Source organism: Rattus norvegicus, chromosome 14 (assembly GCF_036323735.1).
Source record: "Rattus norvegicus strain BN/NHsdMcwi chromosome 14, GRCr8, whole genome shotgun sequence".
Lineage (NCBI taxonomy): Eukaryota > Metazoa > Chordata > Mammalia > Rodentia > Muridae > Rattus > Rattus norvegicus.
Genome location: NC_086032.1, coordinates 13,705,824 through 13,731,352, shown reverse-complemented (window position 1 = coordinate 13,731,352; position 25,529 = coordinate 13,705,824). Strand labels below are relative to the sequence as shown.

At 41.1% G+C, this 25,529-nt stretch overlaps 1 protein-coding gene and 1 pseudogene across 7 annotated transcripts in view; both read right to left on the bottom strand.

Moving 5' to 3' along the window:
- Positions 1–16,878, bottom strand: part of Cnot6l (CCR4-NOT transcription complex, subunit 6-like) — a 92,007-nt gene extending 75,129 nt beyond the window's left edge. The window contains 1 exon segment of one of the 7 annotated variants that reach the window (NM_001415094.1): positions 16,294–16,878. Coding sequence is in view for 1 of the 7 variants with exons in the window: in XM_006250708.5 (XP_006250770.1) it covers positions 16,030–16,034 (5 nt within the window). In the remaining 6 variants the exon portion in view is untranslated. 7 annotated transcript variants of the gene reach the window in all.
- On the bottom strand, positions 1,748–1,874 carry LOC120096853 (U2 spliceosomal RNA; annotated as a pseudogene).
- Positions 16,879–25,529: the final 8,651 nt, after the last annotated feature.

Here is a 25,529-nt window from a genome sequence, read left to right as displayed (position 1 = left end):
ACCCTGAGCTGGAAATGACTTGAATTTCCACCCCCTGTAAACTAGCTTTCATAAGCCTCTACCCAGTTATGATGCATATGAACCACATCAACAATCTAATACTGAAAACCTAGCTAACTACTCAGTTCTAGTGAAATTATGGTTACTGGAAGAGAATCTACAATCAATTTACTAAATCAGCACAACCCTAACAACAATCTATAACCCATTGTCCTTACACTCCCAGATAAGTATGGTCTTTGCTTCTTCAACAAGGAAACTTCTCCTTGCAACAGAGACCACTACAGAAAACCACAACCAATCAGTATGCAGAGTTGTGCAGCTTAGTACCAAAAGATACATCTACAAGACACTCCCACACCTAAGATCAGGAAACACTGAAGAGAAGAGCGGGCAAAAAGATCCTAAGAGCCAGAGGATAAAGCATTTTGCTGTAAAACTGGGTCTCCTAGTAACATCAGAAGCTATACTTGGTAAGTCTCACCAACATGACTGCCCAAACATGAGCTGAACAAAAAGATAACATCAAATATTTCAAACTGGACCAGAAAAAGCACACAAGTCCTTGACCCTACACAAAGAACTACAGGCAACTGAGTAACGCTGAAAGCAAGAGAGATGTCTCTCCCCAGGGACGAGCACACCCACTGATTTTTCCAGAGCCAGTCAGTCAGTCCTGAAAACATACATACAAGTGACACTATGTAAGCTCAACAGGCTATGCTTAGGAATATGTATAGATACAAATACATATAGGTATGTAGTAACAATGAAAAAAAAGCCATGAATTTGAAGAACTGGGGAAGGTATGTGGGAGTTTGGAAGGATAAAAGAAAGAGATGTTGCCAACTAAATTATAATCTCAAAACTATAAATAAAATTTTAAACTCTTGCTGTTTTGGAACTATGACAAAATTTCTCATTTCTTTACAAAATATTTTATTACTTTCCACAAAAAATAAAACATTTCAAATATCAATGAAATATAATGAATAACGTATGTAAATATCAAAAAGGAGCCACAGAGAGTTAAATCTGGATTGAATAATTCTTTTCTTTTTGAAGATTTATTTATTTATTGTATGTATGTGAGTACACTGTCACTGTCTTTGGACAGACCAGAAGACTGCATTGGATCCCATTACAGATGGTTGTGAGCCACCATGTGGTTGCTGGAAATTGAACTCAGGTCCTTTGGAAGAGCAGTCAGTGCTCTTAACTGCTGAGCCATCTCTCCAGCCCTGGACTGAATAATTCTTAACCAGGTTAATGATTAAAGGGACTTATGAATAAAAATTTCTTAAATGTGTATACATGTGCACATTCTTTATGGATATTACACCGCTTAGTTTAGCCCTTATCCTATTAAAATGTGGCTACTGAACAAGTGTCTTTTAAAATGACTTCTTAAATACTAATTGAAGATTTGCTCTCCTTTTGAATCAGTATTAATCCCAGACAACTTTTCTAGTTTTGAAAACTAAGGATCACATTATCTTGAAACTTCCTCCTACCTTCTAGACCAAATTTTAAGTAGGATAAAGAAAGATTGTGAATTTGAAAAAGAAAATATGAACTACATAATTTCATTAAACTTATGAATTATATATTAACTCACCAACTACAATTTACAGATAAGGAAACTGAAATACAGAAAAGTTGTGAAACAACCAATATCCCACATAAGTAGAATTTCTTTTAAGTCCCCATCAGGATGCAGCACTATTCCTGCAATACCCGGTCTATATAGGGATCAGTGTATAGCATGTTCCTATCCATCCCCCCTTACTCCAAAAACAGAGAGAGCACATCAGATAGCAAACTGTTAAGAACAGATGCTACACCTGATTTTGGCCAAAAGCCTAAAAAGCAGTTACTAGAATTTAAACATAGGTTAAGTGCTGGAGATATGGCTCAGGAATATAATACTTGCCTTGCATTTGATCCTTAACTTGAAAAAAAAAATAAACTCAAAACTTTGAAACATAAGTCCAACTATAAAAAGCTCTTACTAGGCCATCCCAAGCTTAATTCTGTACATTCCTAGAAAACAAATGTAGAAAAATGAGTTTAACAGGCTTAATGTAGAAAGAACTTTTCAGCAAGGCAAAGACCAGTAGAATTAAAAACAAAGGAGGCTTAGTGACAGACACCTTTAATTCCAGTACTCAGGAGACAGAAGCAGACAGACCTCTTAGTTCAAGCCTAGCCTGGTCTACATACAGGGTTTCAGGATAGCCAAGCCTATATACAGTAAGATCTTGTCTTTAAAAAAATAAATGAAGCAAAAAGTTGAATTTAATATTGATAAAGCAAAAAGTAAGGTCAAAAGACATCACAGAAACAGTAACAAAAACTCTCTAAAATATTTATAAGTGGCAGTACAATGGGTTCTTCTTCTTGTTACTAAGCTCACAAATCAGAAAAAAAAGTAGGCATTCCAATAGGAATATTTAGAGTGAAGGTTATGACCAGGCAAGACACAAAACAATGTAAAATAATTAAAAGAACATATAAACAGGACAAAAAAAATCCTCACTAGCCAAAACTAATTTTTTTAAATATATGCCTAGTTTCAGAATGGCAATGATTAATAATGTGAATGACAGCTTAGAGAACATATTTAAAAAACTGGTGATAAAACTTTTTCGGGAGTATTGTGAACAGAACATTCTACCACTGAGTTTTGTTATTTTTCAGCCCCCAACACTCATAGTAGTAAAATTTTATGCATTTCTAAAGAGTGATCTAACAAGATTTATCAAAACTGCATCCTTATTTGATTCTGCAAGTCTACTTGTAGGAATTTATCCTTTTAAAAAAGCATTCAAGGACTGGTAAGATGGCTCATTAGTTAATAACACTGAATTCAATTCACAGCAACCACATGGTGATTCATGACCATCTATAAAGAAATCTGATGGCCTCCTACATTTATACATAAGTAAGTAATTTAAAAAAAAAAGCATTCAATATGGCAGGTGCAGATGTGACTAGTGTAAAGTGCTTGCTAGGAAAGCATGAGGGTCTGAGTTCAGAGCCCCAGAACACATGTGGGCTCTAGGAGTTATGACTGAGGAAGAAATCCCAATATTCTGGTCTACACACACACACCAAGTAAGCATTCCCAGACACAAGCAAACAACATACACACACATACAAGAGTATTCAAAGACAATCATATTTTTTACTTTGTTTTGATAATCATTATAAATTATCAACTAGTAGGAGAGTAGATAAATGGTATACCAATAAAGATTAAAATGAAGCCATTAAAAATGACTTAAAGAAACGTGTTAATTACTTCCAAACTCAAGCAGAGTTTCCATTTAAGCAAGTCCATTCTTAAGTATATACTCAAGAAAAATTAAAACTTATGTCCCAACAAATTTCAACATACTAATATATAGCAAAAATATTTAGACTAGCCCAAAAATATACATATGCAAAAAACATGTTAACCACATGTTAATCATTACAAAGCATGGGAACTAGGAATATAGCTCAGTCATAGAAAGACTGCCTATCTACAAAGCCCTGGATTTAATCCCTAGCACTGCATAAACTGGTGTGGTGATGCACATGTCTGTATTGGCAACATTTACAAAGTGAAGACAGGAGGATACATAGTTTAAGGTTGTGCTATATAGGACATATATCCATGGCATGTTGGGAACTAGCTTATGATACAGGAGACACTGTCTCAAAAAAATGAAGTACTTATTATATGTTATCAAATGGCTTATTCTTGAAACATGCTAAATGAAAAAGAAGTTGGGCACCGAAGAACACTTATATGATTCTACTTTCACTAAATGCCTAGAACAGGCAATCCATTAAAAATCCCAGCACTCAGAGGGCAAATGCAGGCAGGTCTCTGTGAGCTCTATGCCAGCCAGAGCTACACGGTAAAACCCTGTCTCAAAAAAAAAAAAAAAAAGTTTTAAACAACAAAACAATCAGCACATAGTTGATAGTAGCCAGCAGAAGGGGAAATAGAGCTGGTATTCCTTATCTGGTTTCTTTAGGACTGGTGGATGTTCTATGCATATGTGATGGATTCAGGATAATGTGAGTGCACTAAAATCATTAAGATAAACTTTAAAATAGAAATTTAGCATTTAATGTGGCACATAAAATTTGAAAGCATAAAACATACCTCTAGATAAAAACTTAATGTGATGTGTTCCAATTAAAGACAGCATATACAATATGATTCATCTATAAAGAAAAGTACATAACTAAGACAAAATACATAAAGTTGAGAGAACCTAGGAGACAATAAGCATAGAGTGTTAATCTGGGCTCATGAATGTCGGGGAATCTGTGAATTTTTATAGGAAAAAATTGTATCGGTTTTCACTAAAATACAGTATACTTTTTTTGTAGTATTGATAACTATGATTTTTGTCAAAAACCGGAATTTAATGTCCGTATCATATTATAGTTGTTACAAAAATCTCAGAATATTTTCACTACTTCATAATTATATTTGTTATTAGACTCACTACATCTTCTTAAATACACCAAGAATTATATATACTTTTTACCACATGTATTTTTTTAACAGTTTTGTTTCATTAGGGATTTTTAGAGGGAAGAACTGATTTTGGTTTTGGTTTTGAAACCAGGTCTCATGCATCAAAGGGCAACTCACTAAGTAGCCAAGGATAACCTTGAACTTCTGATCCTCTCAAGTGCTGGGATTATAGGGGTATGCCAATACAACCCAGGATCTGGTAATGCTAAATTGTACTCTACCAAATTCAGCTAAATACTCAGCCCAATAGGTTCTTTTTAAACCATTTTCTTTTATTTACCTTCAATTATATAAATGAACCACAGCCTTCTCCAGGCTATCAGTGGAGTTCTCAGAACCTACAACAGTGAAGAATCTCTGAAGTCCACAGGTCAAGATGCATTCAGTCAAGAATTATGTAGGGCCTAAACTCAGGAAACACAAGTTATTCCAGAAGAGAATGCACCAACCTATTTCTCTGACACTTACTTATTTGTTTGTTTGGTTTTTTTTTTTTGTCTTTTGAGGCAGGATCTCACCATATAGCTCTGGCTGGCCTGAATGCAACTAGGCTGGGCTCAAACTCAGGTCTGGATGGTCTGTTTCTCAAATGCTAAGGTTAAAAACATGTGCCACCACTAACAAATGAAGTGGAAAGTGTTCTTTGGAAAGTCAGTTTTGCTATGAAAAAACCCATGAAGAAACGTTTCACTGAAGCAGATACAGGAGAGAGGATGTTCTGCTAAAGCAGACACGTGATAAGGAATTCTTTGCTAACAACACACATGTATTGGTCCACCCTAGTGTATAGTTGAGCTGCATTTGTTGAGACTCCACAGAGAGAAATGCACCAAAAATGTTCTGATGGTATGCTGCAGTTTCTTGCTACTTCCAAGAATAGGGCTGATTGGCAGAGTGATGTCAGCTGAGACAGATCCAAGGGCTGAAGAACGATCCATGATGTTTAGAGGGTATGAACAGAACTTCACGGACCATGACAGAGGCTGAGCTTGGCTTGCTGGTATAGCTAGCTGCGCAGAGCTAGTTCTCGAATCTTCACTGATCTTCACTTCCCTGAGAGAGGCACAGCAGAGAACTGTTCCTGCTGGTCCCTCCTGCTGACTTGTGCTGAGGCTGAGGCCTGGCTGTCTCTGCTAGGCCTTATCACTGCTGTTGCTATCCTGACTCTACCAAACTGGACTGCTGGTTTACCCGTGAAGTGTTTACCAGTGGATAGAGCTGCCACTGCTGACCGGTGAACTGAACTGCCAGTTTCCAGACAGCACAGACAAGAGTTGCTCCAAAGAACGTTTCTAACCAGGTCCACTTCCCCCTTATCCTTTCTTCCCACTACCTCTGGTGAGTAGTGGGCTAACAGGGAAGTTAAAGTATTTAAGAACTATCATTAAACATAGGCTTTGAAAAAATTCAAGTTACAAACAAAACTGACTCTCATCATGTTCTGACCTGGCTCTGAGTTCCCTCCATCATACAAAATAGCCAATAGGCTTTGAATGTTTCTTTTTTTCATCCTAACATAAATCTTATTAGTTGAGAATTTCATATGTTTTGATTATATCTACCACCATACCTTTAAAACCTATTTCTTGACATAACCATTTATATTTTAATTCTAAATTTTAAAAGAAACTCTCTTCTCATTCTCATTCCAAACTGATTTGTCTATCAGACTAATATTTTAACTTAAAATTTTAATTTACTGAAATTTAATTTCGTAAGTACTGACTGCATTTACATAATTTTCTACTCTTTCTCTCCACTCCAACTCCCAAATTCAAAACTGATCACTTATATCTGTCTGTCTGTCATATGCATGTATGTATCTAGACTCTGAAGGCACCTGCACTCAAACACACACACTCACACACTCACACACACACACACACACACACACACACAAAATTAGGTCCATTACTTAGTGTTACTCACATGAACATGTAATTAGGGCTGATCAATCAGGAGACCTGACACTTGATAAAACTCACTCTCCCTCTCTCAGCAGTCACAGATTACCTAAAGCTTCTCATATAGGAGTGGGATCTTGTAAGATTAACCCACCCATACTGGCATGTTGAATGGTGTCACCATGCAGGTCTTGTTTAGGTAATCACATTGTTGAGATGTCATGGTTCAGCTTCTCTGTCATGTCCTTGCAGCAGGCAATCTGGTTCTCTGAGCTCTTATCCTCTTTCTGACCCCTCATCTATGATTTCCCCTGAGCCTTAATGTAGGGGCTGTATTGTAGACAGACCAATTGGGATTAGGCACTTCTCAGTCACTCAATTTTCTGAATTTTGATCAGCTGTGCATCTCTGTAGTGGCCTCCATGTGCTACAAAATTAAGCTTCTCTGCTGAGGAATGAAAGCTATGCCTCTCAGGCTGGGCTGGTGATCAGGCTATACAACCCATGTAAAGATCTCTTCAGGTGTCCAGCAAAAGAATGAGTAAACTTTAAACCGTTTTACTAACCTGCTCAAAATCATCCAATGACTCCCAATGTCTTTAATAGTATAGGTAAATATGAGAGTTCAAAGCTATATAGTATCTACTAGTAAAAGTAAGTGTGTGGTTAATTAATGAATGTCCTCTAAATTAAAGCAACATTACAACGTTTAAGTATTAGTAAGAGACCTCAATTTATGTATTTATATATGCTTGCTTTGTTGAAATCTGTATCAGTGATGTAAGGACAAAAATTCCCTATTAGGCATATATCCCACTTATAATCATGCTTTAATTTGCCCAATTAACTTCAATATTCCTATTCAAGCTCTAGAATCTAACCAGAAGTTAAACTGATTTTCTAAAAACTTAACACCCGCAGTAGATATTTGCTGATATAACTTGCACTGCTTACAATGGCACTTATTAATTTAACACACATTTCTTAAGTTCTTTCTATATACCAAGCATTTCATGTTCCCTGTTATGTTTCAAACACTTGAGCCATAAAAATGAAGTATATACATCATCTGCACTCTTCAAAATGGCATACTCTATTAGAAAAGCCAAGACATAAACCAGGTAATTAGAAGACCCTGTGGCAAATTTTATCAAAGAGGAATACAAAGGATGTTAAACGCATACAAGAAAAGTCATAAAGCAAAGCCTGGAAGTGTCAGATAAGGTTTCCCAGAGTAACACCTGAGGCGAATTATTTAAAAAGTCAGTGGGGTCATAAAGCATAAGGTCCTATAGGCACATGTAAAGCACTGACAAGACTGTAAGTCACTCACTTTGGCTAGTCTAGGGAATATGAGAGGAAAGAGCAATAAGTAATAAAACTGGACAGGTAAGGAAAGACAAGATCTTAATGGGCCTTCCTTGTAATGCCATGAAATGTGCATCTTTTGCTGGAAGACTATACAACAGAAAGATCCTGGGAATCACACAGGTATAAGAATTCCAACAACATAATTGTCAAACTGCCACTTAATTGAGGCCTTCATGAACTCTGTTAAACTTTAGTATTTTCACATATATTATACGAATTAGTAGTATCAATTTCTCCAATACTATATAAATTTGTTATTTCATTTAAATCTAGCATAGGGATATCAAACTGCTTACACCTTGACTTGATAGTAGTTATTAATATGTATATCTTTAACTAATAATTAAAAATAAAAACTGTAAGCTAGATATTGTTGCTCACATCTATTCTTGCAATAGTAGATAGACTGAGGCAGGAGGAATGTCTTGAGTTATAGGCTAGCCTAGACTGTAACATCAAATCCTGCCTCAAAGGAAAGAATTAAATCACAAGAACAAAAAAGGTAATAAAAACAAAGATCTTACATGATCCACAAAATCAAAATATTCACATCTCTTCACTGAAAGTTTATTGAGTCAACCTACATGTAATATAGAAGAAAATAGTAACTATTATTATATTTGAAGCTTCTACATATGAAATAAAAGATGAAATGAAATTTATATAAATTTGTCCAATAATAGTATATATAAAGGAATAAATGGGACAATGATGGAAATTGATAAAGATGTTGCTTTAACCTATTTTCTTGCCTTTCTTTTCTCTTACCATAAAGGAAAAAAGAAATCTACCTCTGTTTTCTCATCCCTGTAAGTTAAAACCTATTTTGTACTCTGTCTGTAGCAGCACTAAATGTTATTGTCAGCTAGCATGTTCACTTATTTGACAGAACCAAACTTAAATCCCCTCTTAATAAAGTAAGCACTCTGGAGTCAAACGTGCCTCACTGTAACCAGGAAATGTCAAATATCTTATAAGTATACTAATAGTAAGGAGCTCTAATAACAAGCATGTACAGAAGTTAAAGCTGTTATTGCAGATCTGTTAGGTACTATTCTAAACACTTTGAGAGTCAGATCATTAAATCATTACTCCACTCTGAGATAAGTGCTATTACTATCTCCCTATCACAGATGAGAAACCGAAAGAGAAATTAAATTAATTCCTGACAGCTACAAAATGGAAGATCTAAGGTTCAAATTCTTAACCTGTTAGAAAATATGAACCTTACTATCTCACAGTATTTTCAGAAAGATTAATTCAGATTACACGTGTAAGGGCTATGAGTTTGACTTTTGTTAGTACTTAGTAGTCTAAAAAGCATTAGTTCCATTCCACAGTAAAGACTTAATCCAATACAGAGGGAGGGAGGGAGGGAGGGAAGAAGGGAGGGAGGGAGGGAGGGAGGGAAAGGCAGGCTGAATATTGTAACTCGGTGATAGGACAGAGAACATGCTTGGTACCCTAGGTTTGATCACGCCTAAGTCCTTCAAATGCTAAAATTTCAGGTATGTCACCATACCGGTGTGCTGGTTCAAATGAGAATGGCTCCCAGAGGCTAATACACTTTAATGTTTGGCTCCTAGTTGAACTGTTTGGGAAGAACTAGGAGGTGTGGCCTTGTTAGAGGAGGTGTGTCACTGTTTGAAGTTTCAAAACCCTGACCATTCCCAGTTAGCTTTCTCTCTCTGCCTCCAGCTTCCAGATCCAATGGGTTTTGTTTGTTTGCTTGGTTGGTTAGTTGCTTGGTTGGTTAGTTGGTTGGTTTGGTTTGGTTTGGTTTGGTTTTTCCAGACCAGGTTTCTCTGTGTAGCCATGGCTATCCTGGAACTCACTCTGTAGAATAGGCTGACCTTAAAGGCAGAGATCCACCTGTCTCTACCACCTGAATGCACCACCATGCCCTGTTTTGTTTTGTTTTGTTTTGTTTTGTTTTTTAAGTTGTCTTGGTCATGTGAGAAGTTCACAGCAATTGAAACGTAAACTAAGACACCTAGCTATACTATACTTTTCCTGATTCAAAATTTTCAACTCTGAAACAATTTTACCCTGTTTCAAGGTTTATTATTATGATCTGAATCTGAAATGTTTTCTGCAGGCTCTGCATGAAAGGCTTAATTAGAGCTGATGGGCTCTAGGTGTCATGAGGCCTTTCAACTCATCAGTGGATTAATCTACTAATAATTTGATGGCATTATTGGGATGGGAAGTGGTAGAAATTAGGAAATGGGTCCAAGTGGAGGAAGTGGGTCATTGGGGCATCCCTGGAAGGATAGGTCTTGTTACCACCTCATCTCAGCTTCCTAGATACTATAAAGTGAACTGCTTTTCTCTGCCTTGCCATGGTCCAAAAATACGGAGCCAGCCAACTATGAACTGAAACCTTTGAAATCATGCGCTAAAATGAATCTTCCCTCCTTTGTTTCTCTTGCTATTTTGTCAAAGTAACCAAATGACTAGCAATTTCCATTCTGTACAGAATTCATTATTTTTCATAAATTTATTTTTCATGAATGTATTTTTCATAAATTTAGATGTTGTATTAAATATGTGCCTACAGAATGTACACTGTAGGAAATTTTAGGGGTTTTGTTTTCCTTAAGTATAATGAACATTATTATTATTAGACAATAACAGAAATGCATGCACAGATCTCAATAAGCTTTACAATGTCTCTTCTACATCTTGCATCATTCTCTTTAGAACTGGGTATATTAATGGGTACACAATGGGTCCTTAAGTAGGGCTTTTAATTTTCAAAATGCAAAAAACATTAGAAATATTTACCATGAAGAAGTTAACCAAACTACTCAAAAATCTTCCTCAGAGGAGAGGGAGGCAGAGAAGGAGGGGAAAGGAAGGGCAGGAGAAGGAGGAAATGAAGACAGAAAAAAGATAGGAATGGAATGGGAAAAATAGGGGAAAGGAGAAATTAGACCCATAACCAAGCTAAGTAATACTCAAAGATGCAGTCAAGTTCTTAGGGAAAGGGAAAGTAAAGACAAGTCAGGGCTTCACATTAAGATTCCTGGACAATGAAAGAATGAGCAATAATTCAACTAAAACTGGAGTTGTCCAGATATAAAAACCATCTCAGGTACTAGGTAGAAGATGTTAGTGCAAGAAAAGATGTGTAGTATTTTTATCATGAAACACATAACTAGTAATTAGGGGGGTATTTGATGATTTTACTGTTGTTTCTATATTAAGATTCACATTTATTATTTCAATGACTTTAAAATTACAAAATAGCAAAAGCACACAATAGAACGTGCCAAGGTTCACCTAAATAATCTTTAGAGTGTAAAATAGTAACAGTAAAAGAAACTTTTAAAAAATATTCTCTGTGAAATTAAACTCCAGAAACTAAAATTCAGAATTCTGGCTCACAGATCCCAATCAATTTCAAAATACAGAAAATAAATCAAACAGCCAGAACCCAGTAAAACACAATGACTATCAGGTATTGCACAGTAAAGGACATGCCTACCAAATTCACAAAATTTTAAGTTCTCATAAAATTGCAAACATTTAAATAGTTGCTAGCATTCATTTGCCATTCAAGACTTTTACATATTAGAGCTGTGTTCCCTATTTATTGTATTTCTCCTCTCCCCTCCCCTCTCCTTTCCTCCAACTTTTCCCTCAAACCTTTACATTAAAGATGGAAAGCAATTCTTAAGTATCATAATTCAACTTTCAGATATAATTTTATAAGTATGTACTATCATCTAAACTAATACCCTGAAGCCCTTCGAACAAACTGTCTAGCCAGGGCTCCTTCTCACACTCATCATATTTAAATAATGCTCTATGAAAAATTCTTGCCATGAACTCTGGAAAGATGCCCCTTTTGGATCTAAAGAAATGGTCTGTGAGCAAAAGCAGAACACCAAGATCCTAGGAACAGAGGAGTCACAAAATTTAAGGAGCTCTAAAGTAGATTGCCACATAAAACACAGCCATGCTAACCAAAAGGACACGCAAGTTTCTATCCAATAAGGCACTAAAATTTTGTAGTAAATTTATTATCATATCATTAACAATAAATACAGAATTTCCTAATATTCCAATCCCTTTTAAAGGTATTTATAACGAATATTCTGGAAAGGTTACTTAAAGCTCCCTTAGGTAACATTAAATCTCAAGTCCTAAACAATAATCCATCTTGACTTGGTTATAATTTCTTAACAAAAAGAATTATAGGCATGTGCCAGCAGGCTACTGAGGATGTAGGGAAAGGAGAATCCCTACTTACTGCTGGTAGGATTGTAAACCAGTATAGCCATTATAGAAACCACCTCAAAAACATAAAAATAAAAACAGGAGTATCATACAACCCAGCTATATCATCCTTGGATATATAACTCAATCTCTATCCTACAACAGTGATAAACATGATTACTGATGCTATATTCCTGATAGCAAGGAAATGGAATCAGCATAGATACCTACAATGAAAACATAGTTACTATATATACACGGTGAAATTTTATACACACACACACACACACACACACACACACACACACACAGAGTGGAATTTTACTCAGCTGTAAAGAAAAGTGAAATCTGCAGGAAAGCATTGTATTAAGCCAGGTCACCCAAAAGCAGACCAACAGACCAATGTTCTCTCTATATGCAGATCCTAGCTTGTAGAGATGTATGTATGTAAATGGGAATAAACGTGGGTCAAGTCTAAAATACTACTAATAACGAATAATAATGGACACCAAGAACAAGTAAAGAAACCATGAGGAGAGAAAAGGGACAGGACAACAAAGAACACATGTGATATGAAACCAGAAAGTGGGATAAGATAAAAACAAAGGGGGTTAAAGGGTAGGAGAGATGGGGGAAAATCACAACAAAACTTGTTTGAAAATGCCACAGTGATACCTAAAACTTTGTATGTTAATTTCTTAGATAAATGAAAGTACATTTGCCTTCTAAGAAAGCTGCCCTACAAGAGTGTGTGTGTGTGTGTGTGTGTGTGTAAATTTTACACTCGTGTGTAAAATTTTTCACTAGATGTTTATAACTTTCACCATATATTTTGAAACTTTAGAAAATCTCATTGTATAATTTATAAAATTTAGAAAATACTAAAATCATTGTTAAAACAAAGATAAGACTAAACAGGGAAACTGAGTGAAGATTCATTTTTTTTAATTTTTTTGTTATCTGTTCATGTATCTATATGTGGTTAATGTGCACTTAATTTAGGTACCCTCTGAAGCCAGAAGAGGGTGTCAGATCCCCTAGAACTATCAGTTGTGAGTTGCGTAACATCGGTGCTGGGAACCCAACTCTGGTCCTCTGAAAGACTACTACGTTCTCTCAGCTACCTTTCCAACCCCCAAAATTGGTATTTTTAAAGGGACAGAAACTTAATGAAATTATTTCCACATTCTCACTGCTATCTTTATCCCCACCCCCTAAAACGTAAAACAAGCAAGCAAGCAAACCTGTTAAATTAGAACCAAGTGAAATAGCAACTCCCTATAATTGCTGTAAGGAGGCTGAAGCAAGAGGATTATAAACCTGTGGTAAACCTGCCCTACAGGGCAAGACTCTCAAAAACAAACACCTAATTTTAAAAATTGTAATTCTTTTAACCTTTCCATTTACTTTACTCCCCTCACCATTATGGTTTTCCAAAAACAATTTTTAAAAAAAAGTTAAAATTCAATAAATAGCAAATTTATTACTCACTCTACACAAAACAAAAACAGCAAATTATTATAAGATGGTAGAAAAATCTCATAAAGATGCTCCCAAAGGTTTTATTTACAAGAATCAGTCAACCTGAACTAAATCAATTATGTAACAGTTTTGTAACACTTACTGTTTGTGACTGTATATAAAATCTACTTCTTTCATCCATTTTGATGTTTGATTGTATTCAAATGTACAGAAGAACTTAGAATCCTCCCCCAGGGACTTATATTATAAAATTCATTAAAAAGTAATGAAACTAAAACTATCCAAAAATAATAAATGTATCAAGTTTGGCTCTTTTCTATAAACATGCAAGGCTACATTGATAATTTTATTTCTAAAAAAAAAAAAAACAACATCTCATATACTTACATAGACTTTATGTATAGCAAAGGCCTCTGAAATACTTTTTCCCCTCAGTGTTGGAAACCAAACCCAGGGCCCATAAAAGTTGTACACAAAGCTACATTCCCAGTTCTATTTTCCCGATCCCTAACTCACAATTAGGCAATATTGCTACAAGTAATTAATGAGTATTTGTACTTAAAAACGCTTTTCGATACTTATAATCAGAGCAGCAGCAGGCAGTAGTAAACGATCGCATCTACTATATGCCATATGTGTTTCCCATCCTCTTCTCACAATCTTACTGAAAGAGTATCATCTTCTTGATACAAGAAAACAGATACACAAATTCTAGACCTGGAACAAACATCAGAATGAATATAAATGGCATAGCCATGGTTCTAACGGGTCTGTAAAAGTTAAGACCCTTTTCCTATTCAACTGCACGTCTGGACTCTTTCCTGGAGTAGTGTTAATAGAAAACAGCTTTTTACCTCTCCTCTCCCCGCCCCCACCTTCCCGTTGAAGAACATACTGTTTCTCTGTGAGACCAGGTTCAGAAGAGAGCAATCTCTGGCCATTACAGTGAACACGGCCTAAAAGCTCCAACTGATACTGTATTGTGACTCCACCCACAGTCAAGGTCTAGCTGTGCGGGCTAACTAAACCCAAACGTAAAAAGCGAGGTGCGTCAACAACTAAAATACCATTTACGTACAGTTCCGAAATGCACTACACACTGAGTGGCAGATTTACCTTTATTTCCGCTTTCTGTTTTGACTCTTCTAAAATAGCTTTCCAGGAGCACACAATGCACTGACCACAGAAGCTGATGATCTAGGTTTGGGAGACTTGAGGAAAACACGTTTGGCTGTCTGTACATGACTATCTTCATGGAGAATCAGTAAGGTAGCATCTAAAACTGCTGTAGTGTGCTTTCACTGTGTACAAACAGCTCAGCTAAACTCCTGAACACAATCCTCCTAAACAGTCTAAGCTAAATAAGCCGGTTGGGTTAAGATGACAGCTCCGGTAACTTCCTCTTCCCCACTGACCTCCTCAGTTCTGCGTGTCCACGCCTTTCCCTCTAGGAGGCAGGATATAAGCAATTTCAAATCCACAAAATTGATCCAATCCCACCGACACCACAGGCCAACAAGGCCAGTTTTCCCTTTCCTCCTCTGCCTTTCCACGGTGATTTCCAGGGTGGGGAATATCTTACCAACGATAAAGTATCTGCAGCAGCAGCAACAACAACAAAGAACGTATTTACTCAAGTCTTTCCTCGCACAGCCTTAAAGAAAGGACGTAAAGAGGAGATCCGAACACCACGTACTCCGAGATTTACTGTTTTGATTCACTTTCCCTCGGATTCCCCACGCCAGCCTGGGAAGGCCTGCAGTTAGAACGCCAAAATATGCCTTCCTCTCCCCTTGGGAGACGCGGAGGCGGCACAGGCGACTGCGATCCGCGTGTCCCGCCCACGACCCTCACCTGGCCAGGCCCGGGGTAGCGCCCAGGGCCCGCGCGAGCACGGAGTCCCGGGAGCGTCTGGGGAGGCAGGCGGGCGGGCAGGCGGGCGGGCGGGTGTGCGAGCCAGCGGGCAGGCGGGCGAGCGGGCGCGAAGACGGTTAGGCCGCGCTGCAGGCCGGCGCGCTTCCTGCCGCGGCCCGGGCCTCGGAAACCGCGGCCCGAGCCCCCGCCGCCCGAGCCCCCGCCGCCCGCCGCCCGCCGCCGTGGGGGCCGCACCGCCTCCCTCGTCCCCGGCGTGGATCCCGCCGAGCAGTTCTCACCTGCGAGGCTCCCGAGCCCGGGCCTCGAAGCGGGAAGACCACGCCGCTCTGGGGTCCCCGACACGGGCCCCCTCACCACACACACACACACACACACACACACACACACGGCCGGGAACCCGCGCCCCCTGAGGCGACGCGGGCCGGCTCCCGCCGCCCGACACACACACACAAACACACACTCCTAGGCGACACACGCACACCCACTCGCCGCGGGGCCGCCTCCCGCCCGCCAAAGTCCCAACTCACACACCCACACACACACGTTCGTCCCTCGCCCACCTCACTTCCCCGGGGGGACGCGCTCCCCCTCGCTCCACTCCAGGTCCGACTCCGGAGCACGGAAACACTCTACCTCATTCTCCTCCGCGGGCCAAGAACGAGCACCAGCAGCCATTTCCCCGCGGCAGGGGAAACACACAAACACACACACAAACACGCGCGCGCGCACCAGGCCCCCAGAGATGCTCCCCTCCAGACCTCAGACGCAAACACCAACACCCACGCCCGCACGCCCGCTCGCCCGCTTGCTCACCCCGAGGGGCCGTGGCGGCGGGAGGCCCGGCCTCCGAAGGCGAGCGCGCTGGGCCGGGAGCCGAGGCCCGCGCCCCCTCCTCACCTGCATTCAGCGCGCCAGGGTCCGGGCGGCGGCGACGACGGCGGCGGCGGGGCGGCTGCTGCTGGGGCTGCGGCGGCGGGGGAGGCGGCGGCGGCGGTGGCGGCGGGGCTGAGGGCAGTAAAGACATGCAGGCAGCCCGCCGGGGGGAGAGGCACCGGCCGGAGGGGACGCGGGGCGGGTGGGCCGGGCCGGGCCGCCTGAGGAACCACCGAGGCGGCGGAGGGCTGCCGAAGGGAGCGCAGAGCAGACGGATCAGGGGGCGGGGAAGGGGAACGCGGGCCGCGCCGCGCCGGACCTGGGCGACCCGGGCGCGCAGGAGAGGGCCCGCGGTCGCCGGAGACGCGGCTGCCGCTGCTGCGAGAGCCTCGCGGAGCCCGCCCTTGGCCTTGGCCTTCTGGCGCTGAGGCTGCCGCCGCTGCGGGGGTTGCTGCCGAGCCGGGTGGTTGCCGAGGCCGGGGCCGAGCAGAGAGAGAAAGACAGGGAGAGAAGAGAGACGCGAGCTTTCGGTGCCTTCGCTCTAATTCACACACGCTCACAACCCCGAGGGCCGGGGAGAGGAGTCCGGGCGCTATCGCTTTAGAGATTAATAACAAGGTGCAGAGAGTGCGAGGAGGAGGAGGAGGAGGAGGAGAGTTGATTGACGTGGAGGGGCTGGCGGGAGTCAGTCACTCCCCCGCGCCGAGGGGTGGGGTGAGGGAAGGGGCGGGGCTCCGGCGCCGCGGTTCGGGAGGTGCGCGTGCGTGTGGGGCGGCCAAGCTCCCGGCTGGCTTCCTTCCTCGCCCTCGCTGGTGTTTTGAAAAAAAAAAAAATCTGCTTTATTAGATTGAGCGGAGAGTAGAGCCGAGAGGACTTGTACGATTAGCAAAGCCCACGCGCTTATGGGGATGGGGAAGGGACACGCGGGTGCTTGCACTGTTCCCCTGCCGCTGGCCCACGCAGGCCCACAGCAGAGCTCAGGGCATTCTGGGTGGTTCAGGAGACCTCAGGTGAGGTGAAATGACCCAAGGAAATGTTTTCGGACATCCTCAGTGGGTTTTTTTTTTTTTAACAGGTAGCATGTGTAAGTTGCGTGGCGGGAGGTGGGTTTAAAAAAACCTGTGACGTTCTGCGATAACCCCGTCCTATTTTTAATTCTCCTTTCTCGCGATAAAATTGTGTTTGGCAGTTTGCGGCGGTTACGGAATGAAAACATTTAAGTGTAAACTAGAAATATTATTGGTTACCGTGTGAATGGAGCTTGCTATTTTAAGTCCGGAGGATTTATTTTTGCCACCTGAAGCTTTTTCCACCAACAGAGCTGGAAGCAAATTGCATGTGCTCTGAGAGGCAGAACGCTGCCTTGGATTTGCACTTTCGGTCTCTCTCGGTGCATGGCTCTGTGTCGGGTATTTACCGACGTTGGTCCAGAGTCGATTACACCGTTCAATATGTTTTATCCTCAAATATATGTTGTTTTCCGCACCGTGTTGGTTGCCTTTATATCAGGCCCTGTTGCTGAGTGTTTCTAGCCCTTATCTCTTGAGAGGGGAGGGAGGGGGCGCAATTAAAGATGCAAATTATTTATGGAGAACAGAACTGCACTTTCATCTTGTTGCCAGGAAGTGCGAATGAGTGAAAAAGCCCCTCTGGGTCAAAAAAAAAAAAAAAAAATCTTTCAGCTATCTGTTTTTCCATCCAGGTTCAGTTTCTATTTCCTGCTAGAAACCTTTCCCCCAACCCACTCCACACACACACACACACACACACACACACACACACCACTTTTTGTAAAAGCTGTTAAGATGGCCTTAATCGTGGAAGAATTCTATTCAATCTCAACTGTTTTAGTCTAGGCTGACAAGATACTAATAATTAGTCATCGTTGGCTTTCTAAACAACAAAGCCAAACAAGTCACCTCAGGAGGCCAGGAGAGTGAACCTGCCTGCATGGCACCTTATTTAGGGAATTTCTTGACACACACTCCTGAAATAGAAAGAAATACTAGCAAACGTTGAAAAGGGGGAAATAAGCACTTCAAAATTTAAGTCAGATAAATGTGATACATGTCTCACATGTCTTCAAATACCTGCAGATAAATTTCTAGCTCTTACACAGTAAGCACACACACCCGCCAGATGTGTTTTGCTCTCTCACAGCACTGGAAAGACAGTCAAACCTGTACAGTCCTTATTATGCCCAGGTACTGCACAGTCCCTGCAGAGGAAGCTGCCACATAAACAGGAAGTTCTCAGAGAAGGAGCCAAAAGTGAAAGGTGACACAAATTAGATGAACAATGCCTAGAAGGACAGATTGAAATCGCTGGCGTCTTTACCTCAGCCGTCTGATACTCCCCAATATTCACTGCCTAATAACAGGAAGAGAGAGCAATAGGAAGAGTACTAATAAATGGTGAGGATTACTGGTCTGGAGGCCTGGATTTGTTCACTGATGGTGTCTAAATTTTAAGTAGTAAATGTTTCAGTCATTGAAGATGGGGGGGGGAGGTAATTATAGCACTTAGAATTAAGAATGTGGATGCTTACTTTAAAAAAAAAAAGGCGAAGCTGTAGAGATAGGTCTGGTAAGAGTACTAACTGCTCTCATGGAGGCTCTGTTTGATACCCAGCACCTACATGGGGGCTCACTACCCTCCATAACTCCAGTACTAGGGGATCTAATATCCTCTTCTGACTTTCTTGGGCACCAGGCACATGTGTAGTGCACAGACATACAGGCAGGCAAAACACATACATGAAAGTCAATCATTCCTAAAGGCTCAGTTGAATCCAAGTAGCGTTCAAACAATCTCTACTCACAGAGAAATTTTCCGTAGGATATCAAGTATATTGACTGGCTACCAAACAAAAGTGAAGGACTCATTTGCACTAATTTCCCCCTCGGCACATCGGGGACTATACCCGGGGGTTCAATTTACAAAGGCATCCAGTGTCTTTAACAAGTGCTGTGCTCCTGAGTACTACTTAATACAACTGAGCTACCTCTCCAGCCCTAGACAGGTTTTTGTCTGTTTGGTTTGGGGAGTTGCTGTTTTTGAGAGAGTGTCTCGCTCTACAGTCCAGGCTGTCTTTACACTCCCCTCTTGCCACCGAGTGCTAGGATTACAGGCTTTTACCACCATCCGTCTCTCTGAACACTTCTACAAATCAGTATTATAGAACGAGATACGAGATACGGCGTTGCATGCTTAGCATCCCAGATCCCAGGAGGCAGAGGCGGGCAAGGCAAAGGCCAACCTGGCTAACGCTCTAGGCCTGCCGTGACGACAGTCTCAAGAAAGGAAAACAAGTGAGCCCAAACGCATTTTTAATATCTTGTTTCTGGCTATTTTTCTCATTTGTCAGATTTCACCCTTTTTAAAGTATAAATTAGAATAAAGTAGAAACTCTCCACCTTGACGGTTGGGAACGGCACTGTAATGACCATGGCAGAACAGATCTTTCTGTGACACACTGAGTTGGTTGGTCCTGTGTTTAGTTTGTATTTCCCTGATGGCTTCTCTATCTAGTGTTTCTATCTTGATGGATACACTAACTTTCTAGAATTGATAATTATAACAATGTACACATTTAAACAAATGTATTCTGTAAAGAAGTATAGCTATATGTCAATGAATGAAAAGAAAAGTTATCCATTTAAAGAGGTAACTTGGGGCTGGAGAGATGGCTCAGCAGTTAAGAGCACTGATTGCTCTTCCAGAGGTCCTGAGTTCAATTCCCAGCAACCACATGGTGGCTCATAACCATCTGTAATGAGATCTGACGCCCTCTTCTGGTGTGTGTAAAGATAGCAACAGTGTACTGGTATAACTAAAATGTACAAATCTTTTTTAAAAAAATAAATAAATAAGGTATCTTGGAGCTGTAGCCATGGCTCAGTCATTAAGAGCCCTGCCTACCCTTGTTCCCAGCACCCACATCAGGCATCTCACAAATGCCTGACACTCAGGCTCCAAGAGATCCAACACTCTCTCTGGCCTCCAAAAGAACCTGCACACACATGGCAAACACATACAGAACCAAACACATAATAAATAAATCTTAGAAAAAAGTTAGTAATACCGTTCAATACATTTTACTCCATTTTATGAATATTAATAACTATGACGATCTGGAAATGTAGTTCATTGGCATATCATTCTGTAGCACACACGAGGCCCTAGTTTTGGTTCCCCAGCATCATAAATAAATGAACAAAAAACTTTAGCTCTGGGCTGGGGGTTTTGCTCAGTGGTAGAGCGCTTACCTAGGAAGCGCAAGGCCCTGGGTTCGGTCCCCAGCTCCGAAAAAAAGAACCAAAAAAAAAAAAACTTTAGCTCTGAAATAGTGTCCTTGATGAGAGCTCAGCCAGTAAAGTGCTCGCCTTGCAAAGAAGAAGGCTCAAGTTTGATCCTGCAGAACCCAGGACATATCCTTATAGAGCCAGGGGTGACTGGAAGGTAGGCAGATCCCTGAAAATCCTTGGCCAGCCAACTTAGCCTCCTTGGTGAGTTCTGAGCCAGTAAGAGACCCTATCTCAAAAATAAACACAAAACAAGCAAAAACAAATAAACCAAAGCAGCCAGAACCTCAGAAACGACAGCTGAAGTGTCTTCTTGCCTCCACACGCGCGTCACACATGTGCTACGCCCACTCATGTACAAACATGGCACATAAATGTACACATGCACGTTGAGATCATCTTCATTGGTTTTATTATCCAGGTCTCCTTATAGAACCTCTAAACTACATTTCTGTGAAGTGTCATAGTCTACATCTCACTGAAGTACATTCTCTATGCTCTTGTCGTTCCTCTCTCTCTCTCTCTCTCTCTCTCTCTCACACACACACACACATTTATTTTGTTTTTATTGTGGGTTTTATGTCTGTTCAAGTGTGTGCATTTCCTGCAAGAACCAACTTGCACGTGTCTGTGGTGCGTATGTATATGTGTATTTGGAAGCTAAAGTACACCCTCAACGCAGATGTCATTCCTCAATAGCTGTTCTCCTAATTTGTTTGATCATTTTGGAAAGTTTGGTTTCTAGGAGTTTTTTTGTTAGTGGTGGGTTGGTTGGTGGGTTGGTGGGTTGAGTGGCGTTTTTGTGAACTGTACCTTACTAAGTAGGCTAAACTAACAGACAAGCAATCCCTAGAGATAACACCCATCTACCCCTCCCAAGTGCTAGGATAACAAAAACACACTACAACAGCTGACATATTTTTTCTTTTATTAAAAATAAACGTTTCTTCCCCATACAATATATCCCGATTATGGTTTCCTCTTTCTCTAACTCCTTCCAGTCCGTTCCCAGAACCTGACTTTTTTTTTTTAATTTAGAGAATACTTTATTAGTTTTTGTAATCAAACCCACGTATATAAGACCTTACATATTTAATACAGTGTGTTACCCCTGTACAAATGGAAAAAACTTAAGTTCAACATTTCTAGACCAATATGGCTGTTAATTTCTGTACAGTGCCAACTCAACACAGTAAACAGGGATACTTTTTTCGAAAGTTGACAGCACAGGTAAAGTTTCAAAAAATTCAAATTATATATCTGTATATATATATTTATATTTATATAAAAAGACCAATAATAGCAGTGTGTTATGCATCAACAGCAGCAACAGCTTTTCCAGGTTCTGCAGTCATCTGAACAAAACTGTAGAGACATCTAGCACACTCCATTAAAAAAAAAAGGTAAAAAAACAAAACCCGAGAAAACAGCACAGTTCTGTTACTCTTGTGGTACCTGGCACCATTTTTTTTTTTAAATTAGCTTCTCAATCATCATCTGGAAAGAAAACATTCTGAGCAACATCATTAAAAACAGCTCTGATAAAGCACGGTCACTACTACGTATCATAAAGCAGGTACAAGCTATTTTACATCCACAGAGGTATGATACAGTACTGTCCTACATCTATAATACTAGAGGATACAATTTAAAAGGCATTATTTGAGACTTGATTCTACTTTTCCAGCAGAGGGCCCAAAGGATGGTGTGACACAGCTTTGTAAAGAAACATACTCTAGACAGGATTTCCTTTCACTAGTGGCACACTTCTAAGGATTCATTCTCTCCATGAATGTCAGCTAAAACCGTTATTAAAAAAATGAAATATCCCTAGAACAAAACCGTATAACCACCGGATTCACATGAAGATGACCTAGTGGAGACAAGCTGGACCTCACCTTACCAACAAGCTATCAAATCTGTTATGTTTAAACAGTGAGACCTCCAAGGAAGGAGATGCCAAGTAGTGCTTCAAAGCTTCGGACCACAATCAAACACAGCATCCTTTTCAACAGAAGCAGAAACTCATCTGAATATGCTCATGGATGCTGACATCAACATTTAATCATCTCCTCACTCATCCAGGAAGAGGGGGAGATCAGTTACTACTGTACTTTATTGTGTTCAACCAAATCACCATGTTACAAAAATAGCAAGCTGCCATAATAAAAAATAAGGCTCCTCTATCCAGCACCAGATAGCATCATTTTACTTTCAAGCCTAGAAATTGCACACTTGTATATAAACCAATGGAAGATGAGGATTGAGAGTTCATCTTGGTGGATTTTTCCTTTGATGAATATGAAGTGTCCTTCCTTATCTTTTTTGATGACTTTTAATTGAAAATTGATTTTATTTGATATTAGAATGGCTACTCCAGCTTGCTTCTTCTGACCATTTGCTTGGAAAGTTGTTTTCCAGTCTTTCACTCTGAGGTAGTGTCTGTCTTTGTCTCTGAGGTGTGTTTCCTGTAGGCAGCAGAATGCAGGGTCCTCATTGCGTATCCAGTTTGTTAATCTATGTCTTTTTATTGGGGAGTTGAGGCCATTGATGTTGAGAGATATTAAGGAATAGTGATTATTGCTTCCTGTTATATTCATATTTGGATGTGAGGTTATGTTTGTGTGCTTTCATTCTCTTTGTTTTGTTGCCAAGACGATTAGTTTCTTGCTTCTTCTAGGGTATAGCTTGCCTCCTTATGTTGGGCTTTACCCTTTATTATCCTTTGTAGTGCTGGATTTGTAGAAAGATATTGTGTAAATTTGGTTTTGTCATGGAATATCTTGGTTTCTCCATCTATGTTAATTGAGAGTTTTGCAGGATACAGTAACCTGGGCTGGCATTTGTGTTCTCTTAGGGTCTGTATGACATCTGTCCAGGATCTTCTGGCCTTCATAGTTTCTGGCGAAAAGTCTGGTGTGATTCTGATAGGTCTGCCTTTATATGTTACTTGACCTTTTTCCCTTACTGCTTTTAATATTCTTTCTTTATTTTGTGCGTTTGGTGTTTTGACTATTATGTGACGGGAGGTGTTTCTTTTCTGGTCCAATCTATTTGGAGTTCTGTAGGCTTCTTGTATGCCTATGGGTATCTCTTTTTTTAGGTTAGGGAAGTTTTCTTCTATGATTTTGTTGAAGATATTTACTGGGCCTTTGAGCTGGGAGTCTTCACTCTCTTCTATACCTATTATCCTTAGGTTTGATCTTCTCATTGAGTCCTGGATTTCCTGTATGTTTTGGACCAGTAGCTTTTTCTGCTTTACATTATCTTTGACAGTTGAGTCAATGATTTCTATGGAATCTTCTGCTCCCGAGATTCTCTCTTCCATCTCTTGTATTCTGTTGGTGAAGCTTGTATCTACAGCTCCTTGTCTTTTCTTTTGATTTTCTATGTCCAGGGTTGTTTCCATGTGTTCTTTCTTGATTGCTTCTATTTCCATTTTTAATTCCTTCAACTGTTTGATTGTGTTTTCCTGGAATTCTTTCAGGGATTTTTGCGATTCCTCTCTGTAGGCTTCTACTTGTTCTCTAAGGGAGTTCTTTATGTATTTCTTGAAGTCCTCCAGCATCATGATCAAATATGATTTTGAAACTAGATCTTGCTTTTCTGGTGTGTTTGGATATTCCGTGTTTGCTTTGGTGGGAGAATTGGGCTCCGATGATGCCATGTAGTCTTGGTTTCTGTTGCTTGGGTTCCTGCGCTTGCCTCTCGCCATCAGATTATCTCTAGTGTTACTTTGTTCTGCTATTTCTGACCGTGGCTAGACTGTCCTATAAGCCTGTGTGTCAGGAGTGCTGTAGACCTGTTTTCCTGTTTTCTTTCAGCCAGTTATGGGGACAGAGTGTTCTGCTTTCGGGCGTGTAGTTTTTCCTCTCTACAGGTCTTCAGCTGTTCCTGTGGGCCTGTGTCTTGAGTTCACCAGGCAGGTTTCTTGCAGGGGAAAAGTTGGTCCTACCTGTGGTTCCAAGGCTCAAGTTTGCTCGTGGGGTACTGCCTAAGTCCTCTCCGCGGCAGCAGCAACTGGGAAGATCTGCGCCGCTCTTTCCGGGAGCCTCCGTGCACCAGGGTTCCAGATGACGTTTGGTGTTTTCCTCTGGCGTCTGGATTTGCACAGAGTGCAGTCTCTTCTGGTTTCCCAGGCGTGTCTGCCTCTCTGAAGGTTTAGCTCTCCCTCCCACGGGATTTGGGTGCAGAGAACTGTTTATCCGGTCTGTTTCCTTCAGGTTCCGGCGGTGTCTCAGGCACAGGGATCCTGCCGCTCCTGGGCCCTCCCCTACGGGAACCCAGAGGCCTTATACAGTTGCCTCTTGGGCCAGGGATGTGGGCAGGGGTGGGCAGTGTTGGTGGTCTCCTCTGCTCTGCAGCCTCAGGAGTGCCCACCTGATCAGGCGGTGAGGTCTCTCTCCCACGGGGTTTGGGAGCAGAGAGCTGCTGCGGGCCGGGATCCGAGGGTGTGGGACTTCCGGTAAACACAGGAAGTGCCCGGTCCTAGAGGAATTTTGCCTCTGTGTGTCCTGAGTTCTCCAGGCAGGTTTCCTGCAGGGGAAAAGTTGGTCCTACATGCGAGAACCTGACATTTTTAATATGGGTTCCGGCTGGTTGTTTTGAAGTGGAATCTAGTGCTCCCCAGGCTTGGCTTGAACTTACTTTGCAGTAAGAATGACCTTGAACTCCTGAACATCCTACTTCCCAGTGCCTTGATTATAGGACTGGGATCCCAGGCCTGTTTTCATGTGGTGCTAACCACATAATCAAACCAAGCAAGGACCTGGTGCCTGCCCTGCCATCAGAGCTATTCTCCAAGGCTCTGGGGTTTGCCGTTGACTTGTTTGTGAGCCGTGGTCTCACACTATGGTGCATGGTGGCCTTCTGTGCAGCTCAGGCTAACGTGGAACTTGTAGCAATTCTCCTGCCTCATCCTCCCAAGGGTTCAGACTACAACCATGCGCCATACGC